The 10,000-nt window shown below is 46.5% G+C and overlaps 1 protein-coding gene across 1 annotated transcript in view; it reads right to left on the reverse strand.

Annotated features, from left to right (window-relative positions):
- Positions 1-505: 505 nt before the first annotated feature.
- The window catches only part of LOC310793562 (procollagen galactosyltransferase 1-like), a gene marked incomplete at both ends in the record, with an annotated part of 18,451 nt that continues 8,956 nt past the window's right edge, over positions 506-10,000 (reverse strand). The window contains 9 exons of the mRNA XM_083655376.1: positions 506-776; positions 906-1,112; positions 1,499-1,626; positions 1,967-2,099; positions 4,459-4,565; positions 5,595-5,671; positions 5,900-6,019; positions 6,548-6,752; positions 9,305-9,439. Of these exons, the coding sequence (XP_083511502.1) occupies positions 506-776; positions 906-1,112; positions 1,499-1,626; positions 1,967-2,099; positions 4,459-4,565; positions 5,595-5,671; positions 5,900-6,019; positions 6,548-6,752; positions 9,305-9,439 (1,383 nt within the window). The remainder of the gene's footprint in view (positions 777-905; positions 1,113-1,498; positions 1,627-1,966; positions 2,100-4,458; positions 4,566-5,594; positions 5,672-5,899; positions 6,020-6,547; positions 6,753-9,304; positions 9,440-10,000) is intronic.

The raw sequence follows: 10,000 nt of genomic DNA on the forward strand, positions 1-10,000 counted from the left end.
GCTGATTAAGTTTGGGCAAGTAAAACAACTTGGTTGGTGACAGGGCTATGGTTTGGGTCGCCGACGGGTTAAAAACCATTACAACGGCGTTCAAAACTGGAACCAGCTCAAACCAGTTGCAAGTCGGGAACGCTACGGTACACTAGTGCGTACACTAGTGTGACTTTGAACCTACTTAAACCTCAGACTGTTGTTCCGTTCAAGACCGCTAGAGGTCACCGTCGGGCCACGGTCCAGCCAGGTTGTGGCCCCCGCCACGTCATTTTAAACACATTCTGTGACACCGCCCCTGAGTTCAGAGGTCATGGTCATTTCACGTGTTTCTGTGAGGTCAGGCTGGAGAAAGCATATGACCTGTGTCCCTCGTCTCACCCACTCGCCCATTCCCATTTCTCTTGCCCCTCCCTTTCCTGCCCATTCTCCCACATTGGACTCCTGCATTTCCCTCGTTCTTATCTCCGTGTGCAGAGCTCGCTCTCTCAGTCCTGCTGCCTTCCTGTCTCGGTCACAGCTCGTCCCGCGCGCTCCAGTTCTCCAGCTCCGACTGCAGCACGTCAGAGTTCTGGGCCTCCGTGCTCAGCTCCTCCTGCTCCTGGGTTTTCCTCGACCTGGCTCGGTCCCAGTCGGTCCGGACCCCCTCGTTGTCCCAGACCACGGAGGTCTCCGTGTCGCTGATGTAGCCCTCGTCTCCCGTGTAGTGGCTCGGATACACCAGAAGGGGCTCGGCCGAGAAGGCGCGCAGGTCCCGCTGCTCAAAGTGATCCATGTACTCTGAACTGATAAGAGAGAGAGAGACAAACGGAGAGACGTGATTAGATTAACTAAAGAGTAGGAAAAAATGGCAGCAAAATGAGAGAGATAGCAGGAGACAGAAGATGGGCAGGCGGCGACGGGGGCATACTCACACGGGATGTTTATCGTACATAACGGGAAGGAACTCGTCGACGGGAAGCATCTTGCTCAAAGGCTCCGCCATTAGGAGCTTCTGAGCACCTTGTAATGACATCATGTAGCCTAGTGTCCAATAGGAATAGTCTGCCTCCACCAGATTGTGTATCTTTGGAACGGACTTCTCTGGGTGGTCCACCTGCATTCGCTTCCGCCCGATGTAACTGTGTTTATTCACGAGTGTCGAAGGCAAGTAAAGAGACAAGAGTGAGAGAGAAGGAAGTTCATATCAGAAATGATGCAGTTCCCCTCAGGACCAATCAGTAACAAAAGATGTCACCTTGTTTTGACCTGTAACTGGAGAGCCATTTTGGGCTGAACGCACGAATGAACAAACAAATTATGTAGTGCCCCCCTTTGGCTAATTAGTGTAAATTTAAAAAATGTATCATCCCCCCCGAGCTTTGTCAAAATCCAACCACCGCTGTCTGAGCTGTCATGTGTGACAGACGGGCGCATTTCATTGTGGGGGACCAATAATTCTCTCCCCCTTTATTCATGGCTTTTCCCCTGTTCATCACATCCTCCTGCATTGAGGCAGTTCACTCACATGAGATCCCAGTCCAGCCGGTGCGTCTCCACCTCGTGCAACAGGGCCTGGAGGCGTCGCTTGAAGAAAACCTCGAAGCGAAGGTCATCCTCTATGACCAGGGAGGTCTGGAGACCACGATCTACAATCTGCAAACAGTCATACGCCTTTAGTTAGTGCACTGCACTGTTTTTGGGACGATGCTACGCTAGCTCATACTATCTGTAAAACATACATGCTGCTGAATCATTAGTATATTATGAACCGTGTTTTAACTAAATACTGGACAGAGGCCAGAAACTTTTACCAGTCTTATCTTTGTACAGATCAAAAACCTTACCTTCCTCGAAAAACATGTAAATCCAGTGCATTCATACTACCAAATTGTCCTCACACATACTCAAACACATGTTTTTTTTGCAATCCTCCAGGTCATATATGGACAGGTACTGTAGGCCTAGATGCCTGAGGGTTGTCCAAGCACCTCACCTCCTTCCAGATGTTGTAATGAGAGAGGAAGCAGCCCAGTTCCCCCTTGGTGAGAGGCCGGCCATGGTAGGGGTCTTTGTATCCCGGCAGCATTTTAATCCCCATAGCCTCGATATCGGTCACGTTCAGAGCTCTGGGAGGAAAGGAGCGGAGGGGAGAGAAAGAGGATCGATGTGATTGGTGTGAAAATGGAGAAGTACACAGGTGTCATTAAGGTGCCAAATACACACGAGCCCATGCAGGTGTTGCAGGGTAAAGCGGCTGTAGCTCAGGAGGTAGAGCGGGTCGTCCACTAATCGCTTTGGATAAAAGAGGTCGGTGGTTCGATCCCCGCCTCTTCCAGTCTGCATGTCGAAGTGTCCATGGGCAAGATACTGAACCCCAAATTGCTCCTGATGGCTGTGCCGGCATGACGCTATCGGTGTATGAATGTGTGTGTGAATGGGTGAATGTACCTACTCATTGTAAAGCGCTTTGGATAAAAGCACTATATAAATGCAGGCAATTTACCATTTAAAGCCAACTTACTAATGATGCGACCAGTCTCTCGTTCAGCCCGTCATTCAAATCTTTTTCATTCATACTATTTTAAATTCTCAGACAGTCAAATATGTCAAATTAGACATAATTGTAGAAAGCTTGTTTTATTGAAACAAGTCACTGATTGCGCTGCCAATCAATCTCCCTAGAGATAAACACATTTAACTTCCTATACGTTCTTCTTCACAATAAAAGTGTCCCATTAGTTTGTCAGTGGAACATTTTTAATATGAAGACGATGCAGCAGGAAACGGAGTTACATCCAGGTAACTTTCATACTGCAGGACAGCGCTTCAAAGTTACGTGGTGCAGTAACAGGCGTTCAGGGCAGAATGGGAATGATAGAGGTGCCATTCTCCTATTAGGTCATTCAGCAAAATGATTTAAAAGGCGTTATATTAAGGTAAACAAGTTTCATATTAAGAGCTTTAAAGGAGAATTTCGTTTTTTTTTACCTGCAGCCCTCTCCTCACATTAATTATGATCTGACGACTCACCCAGTGCTCTCCGCAGCGTTTTTGTCCGTCCTAGGCGTTGTTTTGAGATCAATAGCGTCCAAGCCACTCCTAGAATGGAGCTCCGTGAGGGCCAAGTGGCAGCATGCTTTCCCTCCATTTAAATAGACAGTTTTATTCCCGTTTTCGACGCATATCGTCATAAACTGTTCCCTAAGGAACGATCAGACTGCATTTCTCCCCCTCGCTCTTTTCACTAGTTACAGGCAGCCCATTTTTGCCTGTCGGGTCAGTGAGAGACACAACTCTCGTCTGGAAAGTCTCGCGGGACTTTCCAGACGAGAGTTGTGTCGTCAGATCATAATTAATGTGAGGAGAGGGCTGCAGGTTAAAAAAAAAACGAAATTCTCCTTTAATGAAAGGCTAAAAAAGTTCAAATGAGATTCAGGTTTTGTTCAGAGATATAAAAATATACGGTTCAGAGAATGTGTAAATGAAAGAATACATTCTGCGCGCATGTTTTCCCCTGGATGTTTGTCTTAGTCCGTGCTGCCTCTCCATGTTGCATAAGACACACATCATGGAAGGATGTGTCATGGAACACTGTTCTTAAAGCTGTCCCTAAACTCAAAATCCTTGGCCTCATCATTCAGAATGACCTTCGCTGGAACAGCCAGGTGGATGCCATAACATCAAATGCAAATAGGCGTTTTTCTGTCTCCACTGATGACCTTCTAACCATATACCTTGGATATGTACGACCTTTACTGGAGTATGCTGCCCCCATTTGGAATGCTGGCATCACACAAGCTCTTTCATCCCAATTGGAGCGGGTACAGAAGAGGGCCTGTCGCATCATCCTCGGCCCCAACTATGACCACTACCCAACCGCCCTGTTAAAGCTAGGGCTCATTGACCTGGCTTCCCGACGTGAGCAGATCTGTCTGTCATTTGCCCAAAACCTCCAAACCTCCCAATTCGCCAACTGGCTACCCCCAACACGTCTGCAGATCTCTGGCCGTATAACCCGGAACTGTCATAAACTGAACAATCCCCTCACAAAAACACGCCGCCATCAGAACTCTCCCATACCATATCTGACTAGACTCCTGAACCAACATATTATCCCATAACATGTCCTGTTGATTTAGTTTGCTCTTGTCTATGCCTGAAGTCCCATTTTAGTTATGTGCTGTTTTGAATTTTAACTTGTGTCGATGTCTGCTTTTTAACCTGTAAATTGGTAATTAATTCAGCCTACGGACTGCTATATGCCAATAAAGTACTACTACTAAGGATCTGCACACCAAGCAGCGGTGCTCCTGTAGTGACAGTCTATAAAAGGCCCAAACGTAGCCGCACACCCAACACTCATTGCGTGACATTTTATTTAGGACACCAGCGTTTCAGGCGAGAGGCCTTCATCAGCGTGTGACGGTGACACAAATGAGAAAGACACAGGCAGTGGGGGGAGGAAGAGGAGGGCGAGTAACGTACTTGCCATCCACAGCAGCAACAACCTTACAGCTCACTTCCTGCTCGTACAGCGTTCTTAGCATGCGCTCACGCCGGTCAGCTCGCCGCACCAGATTGATCATAAATACCTAGACACACACAAAAAGTAAATACATATAAACACTAAATCATCATGCTCTATTATCAGTGGTACTCAACCTCGCCCTACTCAGGAGCCACACCAACAGAAAAAGCTTCGCAAGAGGCACAATCCCAAAAATTCCCAATTTCTTCTCGTTATTTTATTAGATTTTTATTGATTGATTTATTTTAAGTAGGCCTTAACCCATTGATATCTGATGCAGCATTTGTGTGTGTATCCCTTTAAGACCGCGAACCACGGTTCGCGGTCTTAAAGGGATACGCACACAAATGAGGGATATACACGCAAATGCTGCATCAGGTATCAATGGGTTAAAAGAGCCACAACTACCCATAAAGGAGCTGCATGTGGCTCTAGAGCCTCGGGTTGAGTATCACTGCTCTATATAGAGCTGAACAGTCATGTGACTTTTTTTGCCCCAGAAGTGAGTTTCCCATTCCTTTTCTCCATAGACAATTAGAAAAATCCGTATATAACGAGTTTTAAGGCTGGAACCAAGCCACCCCGTGACCTACTGAATCATGAGTGACCATAAAAAAAAATCAGTTTGGCGCAAAAAAAACAAAAAAACAATGGAGGATTTTTTTTTGCTCCAAGTGAAATGATTCATGGTCACTCATGATTCAGTAGGTCACAGGTTGGCTTGGTTCCAGCCTTAAAACTCCTTATAAGGATTTTTCCTGAATGGGAAACTCACTTCCGGGGCAAAATATGTCACATACTGTTCAGCTCTATAAAGGTTAGCGTGTGTGTGTGTGTGTGTGTGTGTGTGTGTGTGTGTGTGTGTGTGTGTGTGTGTGTGTGTGTGTGTGTGTGTGTGTGTGTGTGTGTGTGTGTGTGTGTGTGTGTGTGTGTGTGTGTGTGTGTGTGTGTGTGTGTGTGCCTGCTTGCGTGTGTACGTAGATGTACGTGTGTGTGTGTGTGTGTGTGTGTGTGTGTGTGCCTGCTTGCGTGTGTACGTAGATGTACGTGTGTGTGTGTGTGTGTGTGTGTGTGTGTGTGTGTGTGTGTATACCTCATCGAAGCCCATCTTATCAGGCTGCTTGGGGGGAACAGACAGGAAGCTGGAGGGTTCCAACGGAGGATTTTTCACTATGAAAGAGAGAAGTGGGGGAGGGTCAGAAAGAAGGTGTGGAATAGATGTTGTTAAAAGTCTGAGGGTGTTGAAACATCCCCTTCATAAGCAAACGCCTGCCTTTTTGTCCAAATTTGATCTAATTCACTAACGGCTCTGTAAATGTCTTATAACTGACTCTCTATAGAGGGCATGTTTAAAAATAATCCTTCTCTTTGTGATCACCCCTTGACCTCTGAACTCACCCATGACCTCAAGATGAGTATGCAAGAAGGTCTCCGCCTCATCCTGCAAGGTACTGTGGGAGCGCACTGGGACTGGGAAATAGCCGTAGGTTTCTTTGTTGCACACGTACATCTGTACATCTGAGGAAGGCAGAGAAGAGAATCAGAATCAGAATCAGAATCAGAATCAGAATCAGAAAGACTTTAATGATCCCCGGGGGGAAATTGGGACAAGAGAGCATGAAACAAACACACACACATGCATCTGTACATCTAAGAAAGGCAGGTTTCAAGTTTAAGTTTCAAGTTTATTAAAGAAAAACATTGTTGCATCACAAGATGAAATTAGATGTTTTTTTACAAGTAAAAAAACATAAAATGTCTACAGGGAGGAGTTAACTAAAAGGATGGACAATATGAGCACAGCCTGTAAGCTCTTGGTAAGAAGGACTGCTGGTGTCTTTTTGTGTGACTTATTGGCCCGGTGAACAATCTAGTAGTTCTCAGGCCATATTGGTGGTGTGGAGTTTTGAGGGCTCCAAGTAGGGGGGGAGACTGGAGAGTATGAAGCAGAGACTGGAGCATGAAACAAACACACACAGAACGAGCAGCAAAACGAACAAGCGGCTCTGCAGACAGCGAGCCTGCCTCCCTCGTATGGTCCCTCACCTGCCATGCGGGCCGAGTAGGCGAAGATGATGACATCATCCAGGGCCCAGGTGTACTCTGGGTGTGGCGGATAGAAGGCGAGGTGACGCGAGGCGGCCTTACGCAGGTCCACCAGGTAAGTAGAGTGCACCATAGGCACGGCCAAACAGCCACGCCGCTCCTGCTTACGGATAGGCATGTAGGCGGGCGTGCGCTTGTAGTAACCCTGCAGGTAAATACACAAGAACACCTGGCAGTTACAGTCTTGCATGTGGCTGATGATGGTACTGCATGGTAATGATGGCAAGAGGAGTATTATTTATGGGGTTGTCACTCCTCATATCCAAAGCTCAATGTCAGATTTCGGAGGGAAACAATGAAAAGGTGAAAAGAAACGTATAACTTTTCTTTCCGGACTCACATTTATCCCTATGTTTTTTCTTAAGAAGCAAAATGAAAAGGTGAAAGAGGTGCTAACTTAAATGTAAAAATTGATAATGAAATAGGAAGGTGCAACACTCAATATTCAAACATCGTACTTATTATGGGCAGTGTTTACCTTTACCTCTCTCTGTTTACCTCTCTGTTAAGCTGTGTTCACACCAAGATATTTATTTTTCGCTCTGTCGCTTGATTCAACCCTTTGGAATCGCTCTGTCGTTCTGTTTAAATCGCTCATCAACAGGCACAGGAATTGACGGACATGTGGGGGCTGTAACGTTACGCAATGTCATGATATTTGTCCACTACGAGCCACCGTCATTGTTTACAAGCTAAAGCCTATCAGCGTGCTCCTAATGCGAGCTCCATACCGGTAGTACAGACTTCACTTCATGTCAGCTGTTAGCCTGTCAATGCGGTTTGTTGCCACACAATAAACCAGCGGTTTGTTCCAAGCCAGTGTGATCCTTGACTCGCTCTCACACGGCAGCCAATCAGCGTTGAACAGCGAGCGACTGATGCCAGCGTATTTTCGCTCGAGTTGGGATATTTCATCTCGGGCGATGAGCGAATTTTCTCCCTATCGCTCTGTCTCTGTCGCTCGGACGCGCAGCGATTTTTGCATTGACTTTGTATGTAAACTCGACGCCAGCGAAAAACTTTAATAGGTCGGTGTGAACGCACCTTTAGAAAAATGCTCCTGCTTGCTGACTGCAGAAACTCTGCCCCCCACCAGCTGCAAGTCATTAAGGCTTGTTAAGGCTCTCCATGTGATTCTCCGTGGATGTGCGCATACTTAAGAAATAAAAATAAACAGTAACCGCCGCCCTCGGAGCAGATTCTGCCTCTCCGGCAGAAATTCCGCAGCCCCGTTGTGACGCGTTGTGACGTAAAACACAACGGAACGCTTTGCCAGAGGAGGAAATGGGAGCTCTCTGTGAGGAAAACAGAGAGAGAAGATAATCTGCCCGTGTGCTTATATTACCGAGATTATATATGATACCAAGTGGGTCGATTACTGGTAAAGCCATCCTTTAAGAACAACAAAAAGACAATCTACAAGACAAGAGGTGATTACAATAAAGGTAATTATAAGTAGACCATTATCCCTGTAGCAAGTATTGGACAGGAGTTGGATAAAAATCAGATGAGAGAAAACCAGGCGGAAATAAAAAAAGAAGCAACCTATAGAAAACCTAGAAACAAAATACGATTAAAGGATGGGTTTTCCGTGGGGAATATGAATATATATTAAATCTCACGCCCCTAAGGTTTTCGAATCCGTTGAAATTTTTGAAATTGGATATTCACTGCCATGCCTATCAAGCATCTATCACATTATTTCCATGTCGCTCTGATGCAAAACGCGTCAGAGCGACACCCCCCGCCTTGCGGAAGTCGTGCACCTATGAACTACAACTGTTGTTGGCCATGGTCCCGCCTCTAGAGGTCCTCCACGCCCCTTCAGAGGCCTTGACAAAAACAAAAAGGCAGCCATCATTTTCAACCGCCTAGCCTGCTGTAGCTAATATTAGCTTCCCATAGTTCCTTGCAAAGAGACCATATCTCGGGAACGGAAGCACTAATAGACACGGGACTGGCGGCATTGGAAAGATCGTCAAATTTTACATCTAGTAGTAGGTGGGTTGAAGTAACGAAATCAACGCTGAGCAATGTACTCGTTTTTACACATTTTTACAGAAAATAGTTACAACATCAGATGCGCGTAACTCCTACGAAAATGCCTTAAAATGCATGAATTTTTTTTTATGAAGACATCTCCCGACATATATACTACCGTTTACATTTGGTGCAATTTGGAGGCAATTTTATTTTCGATTTATTTCTTCTTCTTTGTATCTTTTATTGTCGAAGCCTTCTTCTTCTTCTTCTTTGAGTTTTATGGCGGTTGGCAAACATATATGTGCATTACCGCCACCTACTGGAGTTTGATATCAGCCAAATGCCTGAGGGGTGGGCATGAAAACGAAGGCCACGCGAGCCCAGTGCATTGTGGGAAATGTAGTATTTCGAGTCCCCGCACCCGCACCTCCCCCCCACCACCCCCCCCCCACACACACAGAGTGGATTTCGGTTGATATCTCTGTGAGTAAACCACCAATTTCAAAAATTTCAACGGATTCGAAAACCTTAGGGGCGTGAGATTTAATATATATTCATATTCCCCACGGAAAACCCATCCTTTAAAGGTAAGAAAATACTTAGTAAGGTTTTGAGAGGGTTTTGTGAATCCAGTTGAATAAACCTGGAGGCTATGGAGGTGTGTCTAACTGGAATGTGCAACGGGGGAGCGACACAACCAAACGTGTGCAGTACCTGTGAGGTCATGCCGCACCAGTAGTTGGAGTAAGCAGCTCTGGAGTCCAGCATGGGAGCTGTGATGGTCTTGTTCTCTGTCATCAGTTTCCACAGCACATCCTGATTGGTGAGCAGGTTGTCGCAGTCCACCATCTAAAACACAGGACAGGGTCAGAGGGGCTAGAAGGTTCAGTCCACCATCTAAAACACAGGACAGGGTCAGAGGGGCTAGAAGGTTCAGTCCACCATCTAAAACACAGGACAGGGTCAGAGTGCTAGAAGGTTCAGTCCACCATCTAAAACACAGGACAGGGTCAGAGGGCGAGAAGGTTCAGTCCACCATCTAAAACACAGGACAGGGTCAGAGGGCTAGAAGGTTCAGTCCACCATCTAAAACACAGGACAGGGTCAGAGGGCGAGAAGGTTCAGTCCACCATCTAAGACACAGGACAGGGTCAGAGGGCTAGAAGGTTCAGTCCACCATCTAAAACACAGGACAGGGTCAGAGGGCGAGAAGGTTCAGTCCACCATCTAAAACACAGGACAGGGTCAGAGGGCGAGAAGGTTCAGTCCACCACCTAAAACACAGGACAGGGTCAGAGGGCGAGAAGGTTCAGTCCACCATCTAAAACACAGGACAGGGTCAGAGGGCTAGAAGGTTCAGTCCACCATCTAAAACACAGGACAGGGTCAGAGGGCGAGAAGGTTCAGTCC

The sequence above is a fragment of the Poromitra crassiceps genome, assembly GCF_964638095.1.
Source record: "Poromitra crassiceps genome assembly, chromosome: 19".
Classification (NCBI taxonomy): Eukaryota; Metazoa; Chordata; class Actinopteri; order Beryciformes; family Melamphaidae; genus Poromitra; species Poromitra crassiceps.